At 37.9% G+C, this 16,224-nt stretch overlaps 1 protein-coding gene across 1 annotated transcript; it reads right to left on the minus strand.

Annotated features, from left to right (window-relative positions):
- Nucleotides 1-1,048: 1,048 nt before the first annotated feature.
- On the minus strand, nucleotides 1,049-5,464 carry LOC133987045 (protein NLRC3-like). Its single transcript, XM_062426358.1, has 4 exons — nucleotides 5,400-5,464; nucleotides 3,384-3,462; nucleotides 2,994-3,222; nucleotides 1,049-2,835 (listed from the first exon to the last, which is right to left on the minus strand). The coding sequence occupies exons 1-4, from the start codon at nucleotides 5,462-5,464 to the stop codon at nucleotides 1,049-1,051; spliced, it is 2,160 nt and encodes a 719-aa protein (XP_062282342.1).
- Nucleotides 5,465-16,224: the final 10,760 nt, after the last annotated feature.

Here is a 16,224-nt window from a genome sequence, read left to right on the forward strand (position 1 = left end):
GTGTCCAGTCTCCAGTTTGGATCATGCAGTCCAGCAGTAATGATCTTCTCTCCTGATTTTCGTGGATGATTGTAGCTCAGGTCCAGGTTTCTCAGATGGGAGGGGTTGGAGTTCAAAGCTGAGGCCAGAGAAGCACAGCCTTCCTCTGAGATCAGACATCCTGACAGGCTGCAAACACACAAAACAAAACACATGTCAGAAAGCCTGAGGATACTGCTGTGTGAAGTCAGATACAACAACCAACTGTCTCCAAACTAACATACTAAAAGGTGAACTGAATCAGGGAGCTCCAGAAAGATGAGCATCCAGCCAGATGGATTCAGCAGCATGTTTTACCTCGTCATTGTGATCAAAATGTTAAATAAATGTGTTTATGAAGAGTGAAGCTTTTGCCAACAAAGTTTTTTTAACTGCATAAAATCACAATATGGGTAACTCCTCATTCTACAACTCTGCTAATTTCATGTTAATTTCATGGAAAGTTCATCAAGAATCAAGTTACTAATTCAAAATTTATCACAGGCCTGATAATAATGTCTTAACACCACTCAACAAGTCCAATGTCACTTTTTATATTTTGAGTTTAGTAAAAAGTGTCTAGACATATCATATTATATCAGCGGAGACAATCCTGCACAGGTTTAATCTTTAACCGCAAATATCATTAAGATTTTAAATGTTCTTTCCTGTGAAAAATAAAATCAGAAATCCTGACATAAGAGGGGTTGAATCTTAAAGATTGGAAAAACATCTTAAAGACAAACTTGTTCTGACCTGAGAGTTTCCAGTGTACAGTGTGGACTCTCCAGTCCAACAGACAGCTTCTTCACTCCTGAATCCTTCAGGTTGTTGTTACTCAGGTCCAGCTTTGTCAGACTGCAGGACTGGGAGCTGAGAACTGAGGACAGAACTTCACAGCTTCTCTCTGAGAGATTGCAGTCACCCAGTCTGGAGAAGAAATATAAAGAAAAAGAAAACAAGTAAGAAGTTACTTTTTAAGATAGCAGAGTATTTAAATAATAACGAATAAATCCAACTAACTGTGTACTTACACAGCTTTGTTGGAGGCTTTGATCACTGGCAGCAACCTTAGAAGAGCCTCATCTGAAGCAGAGTATTTCTTCAGGTCAAACACGTCCAGATCTTTTTCTGATGACAGTAAGATGAAGACCAGAGCAGACCACTGAGCAGGAGACAGTTTATCTCCAGAGAGTCTTCCTGATCTCAGGTACTGTTGGATCTGCTCCACTAGAGAACTATCCTTCAGTTCATTCAGACAGTGGAACAGATTGATGCTTCTCTCTGCAGACAGACTCTCACTGATCTTCTTCTTGATGTACTCAGCTGTTTCCTGATTGGTCTGTGATTCGGTACTTCCTGTCTGTGTCAGCAGACCTCGTAAGAGAGTCTGATTGGTCTGCAGTGAAAGACCCAGGAGGAAGCGGAGGAACAAGTCCAGGTGTCCATTTTGACTCTTTAAGGCCTCGTCCACAGCACTCTGGTAGAGAGCTGATTTGCCTCTCATCACTTCAGACTTCTGGGATGTTGTTTGTTTTCCTGCCAGCAGATTGACTCCAGACTTGATGAATGTCAGATGGACATGAAGAGCAGCCAGAAACTCCTGAACACTCAGATGGACGAAGCAGAACACCTTGTCCTGGTACAGCCCTCTCTCCTCTTTAAAGATCTCTGTTAACACTCTCACTCTTACTTTGATATCGATGCCACACTCTTTCAGGTCTGATTCATAGAAGATCAGGTTGCCTTTCTGCAGCTGCTCAAAAGCCAGTTTGCCCAGAGACTCAATCATCTTCCTGTTCTCTGGACTCCAGTGTGTATCTGTCTCAGATCCTCCATCATACTTGACATTCTTCAGTTTGGACTGAACCACCAGGAAGTGGATGTACAACTCAGTCAGGGTCTTGGGCAGCTCTCCTCCCTCTTTGCTTTTCAACACATCCTCCAGAACTGTAGCAGTGATCCAGCAGAAGACTGGGATGTGGCACATGCTGTGGAGGCTTCGTGATGTCTTGATGTTGGAGATGATGGTGCTGGCCTGCTCCTCATCTCTGAATCTCTTCCTGAAGTACTCCTCCTTCTGTGGATCAGTGAAGCCTCTGACCTCTGTCACCATGCCGACACACTCAGGAGGGATCTGATTGGCTGCTGCAGGTCGTGTGGTTATCCAGATGCGAGCAGAGGGAAGCAGTTTCCCCCTGATGAGGTTTGTCAGCAGCACATCCACTGAGGTGGACTCTGTAACATCAGTCAGGATCTCATTGTTGTGGAAGTCCAGAGGAAGTCGACACTCATCCAGACCATCAAAGATGAACACAACCTGGAACTCTTCAAACCTGCAGATTTCTGCTTCTTTGGTTTCAGTAAAGAAGTGATGAACAAGTTCCACCAAGCTGAACTTTTTCTCTTTCAGTGCATTCAGCTCTCTGAAAGTGAATGGAAATGTGAAGTATATGTCCTGGTTGGCTTTGTCTTCAGCCCAGTCCAGAGTGAACTTCTGTGTTAAGACTGTTTTCCCAATGCCAGCCACTCCCTTTGTCATCACTGTTCTGCTAGGTTCATCTCTTCCAGGTGAGGCTTTAAAGATGTCTTCATGTCTGATTATTGTTTCTGGTCTGTCTGGTTTTCTGAACACTGTTTCAATCTGTCTGATCTCATGTTCATCATTGACCTCTGCAGTCCCTCCCTCTGTGATGTAGAGCGGTGTGTAGATCTGATTCAGAAGGATTTGTTTTCCTGCTTTAGCGAACCCGTCAAACACTAACTGGAACTTCTTCTTCAGTTTAGACTTGAGTTTCTGACCAACTGGAGCAGTTTCTAAATGACCACACAAAAAATGGGATCAATAAATATTGTGAATTGATAAAGAAAATATGCCAATTCAAAGAACACATATATATTTTCCTCCATCTCTTGAGACATCAGTAAATATCTCATTTATCCATCATGTTAAATCTTTATAGAAATCGTCTTACTGATCTGCAGATGCTCAGCCAGCTCGTCTTGCTTCATTCTCCTCAGGAAGTGCAGTGTGATCTTCAGAAATGCGTCTCTGCTTCTCCTCCTCTGCTCTTTCTCCTCATTGTCCAACGCCTCCTCATCCTCACTCTGACTCTCCAAGCACTCTGAGTCATCTGGACTTAGAACCTTCTGCATCTTCTTCAGCTCGTTCTTCACAAAAGTGACAATGTTCTCCTCCAGCAGCTGGAACAGAATAATATATGAATGACACAATCAAACTAACATCATGAAGCCAACATCAGATCCATGTTGGACACACTGACAATCCACTGGTCTACAAAGTGCAGCATGGAGATGATTGTGAACAGAATAGATGTAAAAGTAGTTGTTGTACATGTACAGACCATAAATATGGAGTCCAGGTGTGTTTGATGCTGCTGGGCAGACTGACCACTGGGAACCTCTGAGCTCTCCTGGTCCACTCTGTGGAGGAATCATGAAGAATAAGCTCACATTATGTCTGTCAACACAAAGACAAACATAAGCTGAAGGTCCATCAAGTGATATTCGGATGTGAGCAGAGAATCAGATGACTCCCTGTAGTGGTAAGGCTTTACTAGTCCTGCTGATCCCACTGAGAATCAACAGCTCAGTCTGTTTGTAGCTTTCAGCTCAGAGTCAGTTTTGTTTAGTCCCAACAGTTCTCACCAACCACCAATTAGGTTCTCCCTCCTTCACGGTACACTGATGAAGGCTGCCAGAAACATGTGTGTGGTTGTATCAAACTGTGAATGTGTGAATGCTGCACAGAGCAGTTTGTTTGAGTCAGTAAAGGTTTACAAACAGGAGAAGAGTGATGAACTTCTAAACTTCTTTCCTGGAGTTCTCTGTGCTATCTCGTCTCACAGGTAGCCAGGGGACCTCGTGTATGTCGGGGCTCCTGACTGCAGTCAACATTTCTATTATTTTCAATGTTAATTGATTGATTGTCATTGTGCCTCCTCCTCCTCTCTCCCTCTTCTGCCTTTGTCACTCTCCTTTTTATTTCTCCTTTCTCCCTTTCATTCTCTCTCTCCCTCAACCCCAACTGGTCAAGGCTACCGGTTTTCATTTAAATCAAAATTTGTCCTGATTGAATTGCATTCGTTAATTACAAAAGACACAAGCAATTATAAATATATAACAATTATAGAATATTCTTTGGTCTGTGATTCGTGTTTTGGCATCAACTTTGATGTCAAACCATTTTGTTTTTAACATGTACCATTGTGTGAACCTCAGGGGACACAACCTTGTCACTCTGGAGGACATGCTACGGAAAAATGTCAGAGCCTTTTCTGGCTTCCACCTCCGACACAATTATTTCAATTTCTGCTGTTGTGAAATTCTTTTTCCTTTTTCAACTTCTCTGTTCAGCATGGCTCTCGCTTCATGATACACCAAATGCATAAAGAAACAGAGGCGTGGCGGTATGCTGATTATAGATAGTGGAAACACGCCTGTCAATTTAGAATGACTCTGATTCACAACATATGCAAAGTGCTGAGAACAAAAGTCGCCGGTACGCATGTGTCATGAATCCGGCTATGAGTTTGCGTAAGCACATTTTGTGCGAAAGTGAGAACATTTATGCGCACATATAATAGTGAATGAGGCCCACTGAGACTAAATCTGTCTGTGATTACTACTGTACACAACACAGTAGTATCCACGTAGTTTTATATGAATTCACTTGAAGTTAAACTTGATAAAGTGTATGAGTAGAGCCATATTCAATGCAGTGTGCAGCACCAGGAGGGGTGAAGCTGACGCCCAGCTGTGGACACAGATACATGAACTTAAATCTCAGCTGGTGGTTTAGTATCAGGTTCTAATTGTCTAAGGCTTCTTCTTGATCTACTGTCTCGGATTGTACCTCATTTGGACGTAGCTTTGGATTAAAGTATCTGCCAAATGGATAAATGTCAATAAAATGTTTGTTTGCTCTGTATTAAATATACTGTGATGTTGAGCAGCTGTCTGGACAATTCTGTGTTCTGCAGATATTTCTGTTGACAGTCCTTCAGTCTGTTAGGGATACTAATGGTTCTCCTGCAGTTGTTTGATGTGGCTAACACACTGCTTCCTTTAGCTCAGCGACAAGATGATAACAGTGTACTCTGAAGTGACAAGAACCCAAGCTGACCATAGCTGCTAGTCTTTGAGAAGGAAACTACCAACTTTTAATGGTCTTACAGGAGCTGAGTGATACTCAGAGACAGATTTTGAGTAGACGGTCATTTTTATACAGTATATAGTCAAAATAAAGGTTGTGGGTAAAAATTGTGATACAATTTGAAAACAGCAGTTTGATTTAAAAAAACAAAACAACCTTTAATAAAAAAAATTAAAAACTGAGTCAATTGCATTCAAAATGTTACCTCTCCGCAGCTGGGTGTTGTTCTTTAAACTGAATGAGGCGACGCTCTGATGAGTCGCTCTTCATAGACACACAGCTAGGTTCAGGTTCAGGTCTATGCTGCTTCCTCCTCCTTCTTCTTCTTCTCGTTATTCAACACAACACACATAGAACTTTGAGTGTGAATAATGATGGTGGAGAACAGTGATGACAGTTAGAGATCCTCATCTCACCTCTGAGCTTTGGTCTGGCTGTCATGTTCCTCACACAGAGAGCTTTTAGAGGGAGGGACTCCCTTCTCTCTGTCCTCATTCTGGTCCATGCTGCTGAAGTCACATCCACATCAGTCACACACACTTTCTACCTTCATCTGCAGAAGAAACACAGATCATCCTTTACGTAATTTCTCCTGTCAGATCCTGACATATCAGCTGCTCCTCATGTGATTATTCTCTGTTATATATCAGTGTGAATGCATCCAGACAGCAGTGTGAGGCAGAGAAAGCGCTATCAACTGTTGTACTTCTACTATCAGTCCACTAGATGGCATCATGAAGCTGCAGTGATGCGAAGAGCACATGATGCATGGAGGAGGATTCACACTCACTGACAGGCAGAAGGACAGAGAGCGACTACAGAGTCTCTGCAGAAAATAACTTAATGCAACAAACAGCAGCAGATTATTTGAGATGCAACAACTTTGATGGTATTTATTGCACCTCAAGCATTCAATATAACATTTGATTATTTCACCACTATCAAAAATGAAATATTATTGAATTTACTAATGCTTAATATTTACTTTTAATGGGTCTGCAAATTCCTACTAATTACCATCCTTTTATTGAGCCTATAACATAAGAATTGTTTTCATATATGTTCATGCACTCAATCTTTGTGAATGTGAACAGGTCAAATATTCATTCTACTATTCACTACTGTATCACAGTACACAGTGGACATTTCTACTGTGAAATTACAGTTCAATACAATTATTTCCTTGTGTTAATAACAGTGATGATTACTGATTAACTTTGACTGCAATAAACATAAATTATAAACCTTCGTAAATAATCTGAGTATCAAAGGTCGGACTGAAGTCCAGTTTTTGATATCAGGATCTGATTTATCAAGAGCCCACTTTTTTAGTTTTCTATGAGTTGATGTTTAACAGTCAAAGTGTGGCATCAAGTTATCAACAAAGACAAGAAATCAGTGATGAAATGATGAGTCTTCTTCTGTTCTGGAAGTCAACACAGCAACAAACACAGAGCAGCTTGTTTGTGATGAAGAGGAAACATTAACGATCCTAATGAAGAAGATTCAAACCAAACAAAGGTCTACTTACTCAACTTCTTCCCATGAAGGTGGTCTCTGTGCAGTTCTCTGCTGTGTGGACCAGGTCTGTTTCAAAAAGAGTTTTATTCCTCCGAGAGCTTCGTCAGTCCTGTGTGTCTGCAGGCTGCTGGCGCACTGAGACACTGAACCTGGACACCAATAATACCATAAACCAGTTTGAACCTGCAGCTCAGAGCTCAAAGATCAAATGCTTTAATAACACAAATGTAATCTATAAGGCCGCCTTCCTGCTGGGTCTCTAACCTGCTGTAAAAACCTCCTGATTACTGACAATAAACAGACAATCAACCTTTCTTCATGGTGAAGATATGAATTCAGACTGTAGATTTGATGGAGACGCTTAGGAATCAGTTCCTCTGTTTACACTCTGCTGTATCAAATCAGACCAGGAAGCATCAGATTTAAGTTGTCTGTTTCATTTGTGACTTTTTTTTGTTTTTTATGCTCTGAATAAACACATTTACAGATGTTTTAATCCAATGTCCTTGTTGTGTTTTTACCAGAGAATCTGCCTCCCATTCCTCAAAACCACCACTAGAGGTCAAACTTCCACAAGTTACTGTCTGGAGTCACTGCAGAGGTTTGAGTTCATAGATTTATCACCACTTGGAAACATGATTTATCTTCAGGGAACAACATATCTGCCCACATGTCATAAAAATCATGTTCAGGATAAACTCTGAAAAGTCTTACAAGTTAATGAAATGCATCTCCCCGAAAAAGATCTCCTCTAAAAAGGTCTAAAACTTCATGTACTCTCTCCTACTATAGACAGTAACATTAGTTTAATTGCTGATATTTTTTGGCTTTAAATCTGTAAACTAAGATCATGTCTTTGAAGTAGTGGCTACAACACTATGAACTCTTATTATTATTATTAGCATAAGAGGTGAGACTTGGTGCAACAGGAAGCTGTTTAATATGATGGCAGATTGAGGTGCTTAACAATGGATCAACATGATACGATTGTTTTAAAGAAACGTTTTAAAATGAACATCACATCAGCACAAAAATATAAGTAGAAAATCCGATTTAAAATTTAAACTTTGTGCTCCGTCAGACCAAACAACTGCAACCACAGTAGCCTGAAAGCTCATAATGATAAGTGCTAATTTTTCAGCAAAAACTTAAATTTAAATTGTATTGGAATTGATTTATCCATCCTTCAAATTTCTGCCATTTATGACTCTTAATAGTGTTAATTATCATATTACTGGGAATTACAGCTGGGAGGTACTGATAGAAATGTTTTGATGTTAAATGTTTTAATCTATGTCAATGACATAAGTCTAAATGATATTCTGTGTCATTAAAATGTCTGAAAGTCTCACATCTTATTTGGTGAAACCTGCAGAAACCTTGTTTGTCTTTCCATGTTGGTCAATAATCTGATTTAAGACTAAATAAAAAATGTTCTGGGTCAAAATGTTGAAATATAATAAGGATTTATGTCCTTTTCAGATTGTTTGGCTTTTTTTGATTTAAATGATATTTAAAGATCCACAGTCAGAGCTGAAGATGTGATTCATTATTTTAACCTTCGTGTCGTCCTCCCGGGTCAAATTGACCCCGTCTGTTTTGACTGTTCCTTCTTTCCTTCTGTCCTCCCTCCCTCCTTCTCTCTTTCTTTCCTCCCCATTACCTTCCTTCTTTCCTCTGTCCTTCTTTCCTTCCTTCCTCACTTCCTCTTTTCCTTTCTCCTTTCCCTGCTTCCTTCCTCCCTCCTTTCCTTCATTCTTCCTCCCTTCCATCTTTCCTTCATCCCTCCCTTCCTTCCTTCTTTCCTCCCTTCTTTCCTCCCTTCCTCTTTTCCTTTCTCCTTTCCCTGCTTCCTTCCTCCCTCCTTTCCTTCCTTCTTCCTCCTTTCCTTCCTTCCTCCCTCCTTTCCTCCCTTCTTCCTCCCTTCGTTCCTCCCTTCCTTCCTTCTTTCCTTCCTTCCTCCTTTCCTCCTTTCCCTGCTTCCTTCCCTCCTTCCTCCCTCCTTTCCTTCCTTCTTACTCCCTTCTTTCCTTGACTCGAGGACAACAGGAGGGTTAAACGCCGCCCAACTCACTGCTCACATCCATTGACTGAATGTATAGAAGTGTGTCTGCAGGTCAGTCACTACTTCTAACCGTCAGCCTCTCTGATTGGATTAAAGCGTTAACGACAGCAGCTCAGCAGCAGCAGATCAGACAGATTTACTTCCTGTTTGTGAGCTTCACGTCGACGATGACACACTGATGTTTAAACCAGCTGTTTTTAATGAGCTCATATTTATCCACCAAACTGCAGAAACCAAGAAGACACTTCAATCTCTGATCTGACAAAACTGTTACACACTTTAAAGGATAATTAGAAGTTATATAATGAAAAGAAACAGATTTCAGAAAGAAATCAGAAATAAAACCACAATGAATCCACATTTCCAGCTCTATATTAACATTCTGAGTCTCTACTAGAATATCTTTGCTTTACTTCTAGTTGTTTATCTTCTACTGGTTCTTTATGCAGCTCCTCAGTTCAACCTCTGTCTGAAACAGGCTCCTGTCTCTTTAACCCTCCTGTTGTCCTCGAAGGAAGGAAGGAAGGAAAGATGGAAGGAAGGAAAGAAGGAAGGAAGGAAGGAAGGAAGGAAGGAAGGACGGAAGGAAGGAAGGAAGGAAGGAAGGAAGGAAGGAAAGAAAGAAAGATGGAAGGAAGAAAATGAGGATGTAAGGAAGGAAGAAAAGGAAGGAGGGAGGTAGGTAGGGAGGAAGGAAAGGAAGGAAGGAGGGAAGGAAAGAAGGAAGGAAGGAAGGAAGGAAGGAAGGAAGGAAGGAAGGAAGGAAGGAAGGAAGGAGGGAGGAAAGAAGGAACAGTCAAAACAGATGAGGTCAATTTGACCCGGGAGGACGACACAAAGGTTAAAAGAAAAGTCTCAATAACTAAAGAACGAGCACAAACTTCAGAAAGAAACTTCATTAATTTCTTATGTCATAAAAAATGACATAAGAAATTAATATAAAAACTTTAAACTTTTTCTCAAGTCTGAAAAATAAATAGTAAATAATCTGAATTAGGTGAAATTACGTTAATAAAGTCAATAAACTCACAAACACACAAAAAAAAACTGATTCAAATTCTGACTTTTTATTTTCAGATTTGATTTATTAACAGCAAAGCCTAAAACTGGATGAAAATATATCATTACATTGTGTTTTTTTCAAAATACAAATACGGTGAGCGATAAATGTAAACGTCATCGGAGATAAAACGCGATCAAATATTCAGACGTACGATACAGATTTCATTTTATTATTTTTTTAATCTTCTGCCGTTTAATCACACAAACAAACTCAAAGCTCAAGTAAAAGATTAAAACAGTCACTTTGTCCAACAGTGCATTTAGAAACTCTTTAAATATAGAAATACGTTAGCTTAAACACGGTGTTACTCCGTCAGATTAACTCAACAACAACACGTTAAAATATTTCCTGATTGTCTGAACATCTCGACTCCAAAAACTCGTGAGAAAAAAAAACATGTACGGAAGCCCTGAAGGTGCAAAAACACAACAAATACCCACAGCTGTTATTCACTCATTCGCTAATCTCTGTATAATAAACATCGTCATAATTTCGTGTCGTAACCGTTAGCTACGTGATGATACTTTCACATCTTTAATTTTTACACACTCAGCATTCGGACGCCATGTTTTGCACCTCAAGGCCTCCGTAGATAAAACACCACACACTTGTTCCACTTCACCATAATCCTTTATTTACCTTTTTACCGGAGAGACACTTTTCTGAAAAATACGAATTTGTGCGTCTCGGTCGTCGTTTCGTAACTTTAATTTTGGTCCAACTTCATTTTTTTAAACAGCCACTATTGTCAAATTATAGTTAATTATATTTAACCTTTGTGTCGTCCTCCCGGGTCAAATTGACCCCGTTCTGACTGTTCCTTCTTTCTTTCCTTCCTTCCTTTCCTTCCGTCTGTCCTTCCTCCCTCCATCCTTCTCTCTTTTCTCCATCCCCCTTCCTTCCTCCCTTACTGTACTTCTTTCCTCTGTCTTTCTTTCCTTCCTTCCTCCCCTCCTCTTTTCCTTTCTCCCTCCCTCCTTCCTTCCTTCCATCCTTCATTTCTTCCTTTTCTTCCTCCCTCCTGTCCTTCCTTCCTTTCTCCTGTCCTTCCTTCTTCCTTCCTTCCATCCTCCCTTCCTACCTCCTGTCCTTCCTTCCTTCCTTCTTCCTTCCCTCCTTTCCTTCCTCCCTTCCTCCCTTGACTCGAGGACAACACAAGGGTTAATTATACTATGTTTACTTAAGTTTATGTGATGTCACCCTCGTTGTGCCCTTTGACGTCTTATTCCGTCAAGTTTTCGAGGTGCAAACTAAAAAAAATGACACAGAGAAAAAGGTTAAATCTGACAGATGACCACAGCGTTAAAACACAAAAAAAATGGTTTGGTTTTATATGCTGAAGACATTAAAGGGAAGTGCCACTGATTTTACACCTCAGCATCTGTTTCCAAAAGAACAAAAAAAGAAAAAGTGGCTCCAGAGGAAAATATGTGATAAACTGCCTCAAGTGATTTTTGTAGATATTATACTTTATAGGCACTCTGACACTAAATGACAATAGATTCATAATCTATTTTTTTTTATAGTAGTAAACTTTATTATATATTTTATTTTAGTGGGCAATTTTTTAAATACCGTATTATATATTTTTATGAGCCAAAATTACATAAAAGTTGCACATTTTCCCGAAATTTTCCTCTTAATTTCTTCTTCCTTTAAAAGTATATTACATTTTATATCAACTTTTTACATGCTGCAGACATTAAAGCAAAGCTCCACTGATTTTACACCTCAGAGTCTGTTTCCAGCTGTTATATATAAAAAGAAATGTTTTTTGTAGATCCGATAAAAACTGGCTCAAGTGATGTCACGATAATTACTGAGCAAATTGTCGGCAGGTTGTATTGTATAATATTAATTTTTGTAGATATTATACTTTATAGGGACTGTGACACTAATGGAGAAAAAAAATCTGAATTGTAGTTGTATTTTAGTGGCCAAAAATGTTAGCAGTATTTTACATTATTATGTTTTTACGAGCCAAAATTTTATAAAAGTTGCCTCAAAAGTTCCTCAAAGTTTCCTCTTGATTTCTTTGTTCCTATAAAAGTAAATTAAATTATTTTACATCAACATTAATAATAACACAAATTGACGCCTGCAGTGTTGTCAAATTTTTTACATTTTTTTTTGGTGATCAGAAAAAAATTGTGAGTAAAAAATAGTGAAAATTACTAAATAAATATAATAATATAAATAATAAAAGTACATATATTGTTTTTGCACATTCAGAGTGACGAGGTTCAGCTGGTGTGACGTAAATTAAACATTCTCGGTGAATTTTTTTTTAAGCATTCAGTTTTAAAAAAAGTATATTAACAATAAAAATGTACATGAGTTGAATAAAGTCGTTAAAAGTCTTTATTAGCCCTCTGTTAGAGTCATGGGACGCCGCGATGACATCACCATGTGTTTACAATCTTTTTTTTTTTTTTTTTTTTTTTTTAAGTTATAAACTCGTCTTCACTACGACATCGAAGTTTCACCGTTTTTTTCTTCACATCCATAAAAATTAAACGTTCACCATCAAAAAAACATTATATTGGTTTTAATTTCATCCTTTTGCCAACGTTTCTTTTTATTTTAAAGGTCTGTAATTACTCAAAACAAAAAGTTTCTTAGGTATTTTTTTGTGTAATTTGGTCGGAATTTTTTAGGTAAATACTTCGTTTAAAAACAGCATTTATTTTTATTTTATAGGTTTGTTATATCCTTAAAAAAAAAACAAATAGTGGAATTTTTTTAGGTTAATACGCCATTTAAACCCAAATAGTATTATTGTAAACTCTTCTCTGTGAATAAAAAACTAATTAATTTACACTTAATTAAAAAGTTTACCAATTTAAACGCAGTCTCTTATCTTCTCTATAATTTAAACTAACAATTTACACATTTAAGTTCTTCCTATGAAATTTCTGAGGAAATCAAGTATGACATTGTGGAAACTGATGTTTAAACATAATAATTTGTATAAAAAAAAACGTCGTAAATTTATTCTTAAAACTGCAAATCATAAAAAAAAAGTTGAACTGGGAAATTATAGACCAGTAAAATAAAATGAGGATTGTTTACTGAATCTCATCTAGTGGAACACAGTTAAATAAATGGTGTTTAATGTATAAAATAAAGCTGCTCTTCTTCTTTTAACCTTTGTGTCGTCCTCCCGGGTCAAATTGACCCCGTCTGTTTTGACTGTTCCTTCTTTCCTTCCTTCATTCCTTCTGTCCTCACTCTTTCCTTCTCTCTTTCTTTCTTTCCTCCCTTCCTTCTTTCCTCTGTCCTTCCTTCCTCTTTTCCTTTCTCCCCCCTCCCTCCTTCCTTCTGTCCTCCCTCCCTCCTACCTTCCTTCCTTCCTTATTTCATTTGTCCTTCCTTCCTTCCTCCTTTACTTCCTTTTCTTCTTCGTCCTTCCTTCCTTCCTTCTTTACTTCCTTTTTTCCTTCGTCCTTCCTTCCTTTCCTTCCCTCCCTTCCTTCCTCCCTTCCTTCCCTCCTTTCCTTCCTTATTCCGTCCTCCCTTCCTTCCTCTCTCCTTTCCTTACTTCCTTCCTTCCCTCCTTTCCTTCCTTCTTCCGTCCTCCCTTCCTTCCTTCCTCCCTCCTTTCCTCCCTTCCTTCCTTGACTCGAGGACAACAGGAGGGTTAAGTAAAACATCTTATATCACTAAAGTGTAATTATTTGTAGCGGCCGTCTGTCTGCGTCGTCTCAAGCAACATAAATCAATAAAGTTTTATTACAATCTCAGAGTTACTATTTATTATTATTTATTATCATTATTATTTTTATCCAAAGCAAAAATGCTTCTTTAAATTAAACTTTAAAACAACTTTTTTTTTTAACTTTATAGAAGCTGAATTAAGATTAAAAAACTTCTTGTTATTTAATTAATTGTGTTTAATTAGTTCTTAACTGTGAATTAAGATAAATAAGTTTTGCATTTAACACTGAATTTAACACAAAAGCACCATGTTAGCATCAAAGAATATTCCTCATTAAAATGAATGGAAAGTAAAAGCTGCTAAACAAGCTGAAAAAACACATTAATTTAACAGTCGACTGATTAAAATGAAGTTAATTTAAGACTATATTAAGATTATAAAGCTAAATATACTGTAGGTTTCACACTGAAAATATCTTATTAAATACTCCATTCTTATAATAAATCCTGTGTTTTTTCTCTGTATATTTCTAATAAAACTTCCAGCAGTATTAATTATCTTTCTCTCTTTTAAATTCGAGTCTGTAAATCCAAAATATTTAAAATATCAAAAATATTTCAGTTTGGTCCTTTCTGCTTCTTCTCTGCTTCAAACATGTTGACTTATATAAACACACACAGCTGCCTTTGTGAAAGAGAAGTGACAAAAAAAAAAAAGATGAACGGCTAAAGTAAAGCACAGCAGTGTGTTTGGAGACTTTCATGCTCAGAAATCAAATACATTCAAATATTAATCTGGATGTCTTGTTTTTAAATCTGTATTAAAAAAGCTTAAAAACAGTTAATCCCATTTTTTTTCTTCTTATCAAACTGCTCTGAAGTACAAAACTGTTCCTGCTGGCTGTATCGCTGCTGTCGGCCGACTGAAAATACACAATAAAGAATAAGTATAAAGTTTATTTATATATTAATTTATTTAATTTTCTTCTCAGTATATTTTATAACTGATATAATTCAGATATTTGCAGGTTTTCTTTGTTTAAACTGAAGTTGAAGTGTGTTCAGGACTCGATGACTTTCTTTGATTATTACAAGAAATATGAAGAAATTTAAGTATTAGTTAAAAATCTCAATATACAAATGAATTACATTTTTAAAATATTATTACAAATTTCAACAAATGAGTCCAGAAGAATAGAAAGAAGCAACGCAGTAAATATGTCACTGTTTATCGCTGTACGGAGTTCAAGAGCGTCGTTATAATGGATCCATTAAAAATATTAAGTAATTAAATTTATGTAAACATGTTTCCAGCATAAACTGTTTATAAGAAATGGACGTAACATCCGTGACGTCACCCATTGGTTTGTGGACTGCTGCTCGGAGGCCAATAGTATCGGATCTGAGCAGCGCCATCTTGAAAATTTCAGGTGCATGCTGGGTAAAATAAAAACACGGATTCTACTTATATGGGCATCAGGAGGAGCATGAGGCGCCCTCCTGAACCTGTGAACCAATCAACCTGTCAATCACGGCGTAGCCACGCCCTAATGCATACCCTGCTTTATCGTCACATATAAAATCAGGGAGGCCAAAATGTCCCAAATGAACATCATACTGCATTGAAGAAGGCTTTAAACTAGCGATTGAGACCATAAACACATTTTGAAAACGTTTACTGAGGTTAGAAATCAAGTGAGAAGTTGGTGAATTCTCCATTGACTTGTATAGAGACGGAAGTCCTTTTGACACCAAAACGGTCGCCCCCTGGTGGCCTTTTGATAGAATGCAGTTTTAAGTTACTTCCACGTTGGCATCATTTCAGAGGACCAGAACTCCCCGCCTGATTTTACTTTACATTTTTATTTCATCCACACTTTAATTTTCAAAGATGAAAAGTGTGTCTGATGTTTATATTTTAACCTGTTAAATGTGCACAGGTGGGTTACGTGTGAGTAAAAAGTTAAAACAAAGTCATCTTTTGAACTGGGTTTCGTATGGGGGTCAAAGTCGGACCAACAATCTTTAAATTAAACTGATTAAAAAGAATAAATTGTGTGTAAAAATGTAATTAAACAACCGAAAACAGCAGCGATTCAGCCTCGCAGGAAACTGAAGCACCAAGACAGCTCCGATCCAGTCGTCTCGTTACTTCGTCGTGATTAATTAAACGTGTGCTGCACTATAATTTAAAGACGTGGGAGAGTTTCTAAAATGTCAAAGTCCTACATCATCATTTATATAGATGATGTTGAGTCGATAAGCTGTTTAGTGAGTATTTCAACCCATTTAAAGGATATAAAACTTTTTCTGGCTAGAGAAAGAAATGTTCAAATGGTGTTTGAACTACAAGTCCCAGAAATGAAAATGAACTTTTAGATTTTACAGGATGAATTCAGCAGTTTTAAAAAAGGTCCTCTGTGGAGATTTTGGTTGCTTGAAAGGCTTTGGAGTCATTTTCTGTGTAGCTTTCGGTTTATTTTTTTTTGTGAGAGATTTATGTTTCTGCTTAGTTCAATAATGAGCTTTGATGTAGGTTTATTTAACTTTCCTCCAGTGCTCGTCGCCCGATCCTTATTTAAGTATTCTGTTTTAACTGCTTATGATCAAAGCTGTGAATGTGTCAAGACTAGTGGTTAACATGAGTAACTGGTCCAAAGCCAGAAAATCACCTTATTGGTCGCCAATGTGAGGAATGCGCCAATAAAGCTTTATATTTGGGGT

This window comes from Scomber scombrus, chromosome 2 (genome assembly GCF_963691925.1).
Source record: "Scomber scombrus chromosome 2, fScoSco1.1, whole genome shotgun sequence".
NCBI lineage: Eukaryota > Metazoa > Chordata > Actinopteri > Scombriformes > Scombridae > Scomber > Scomber scombrus.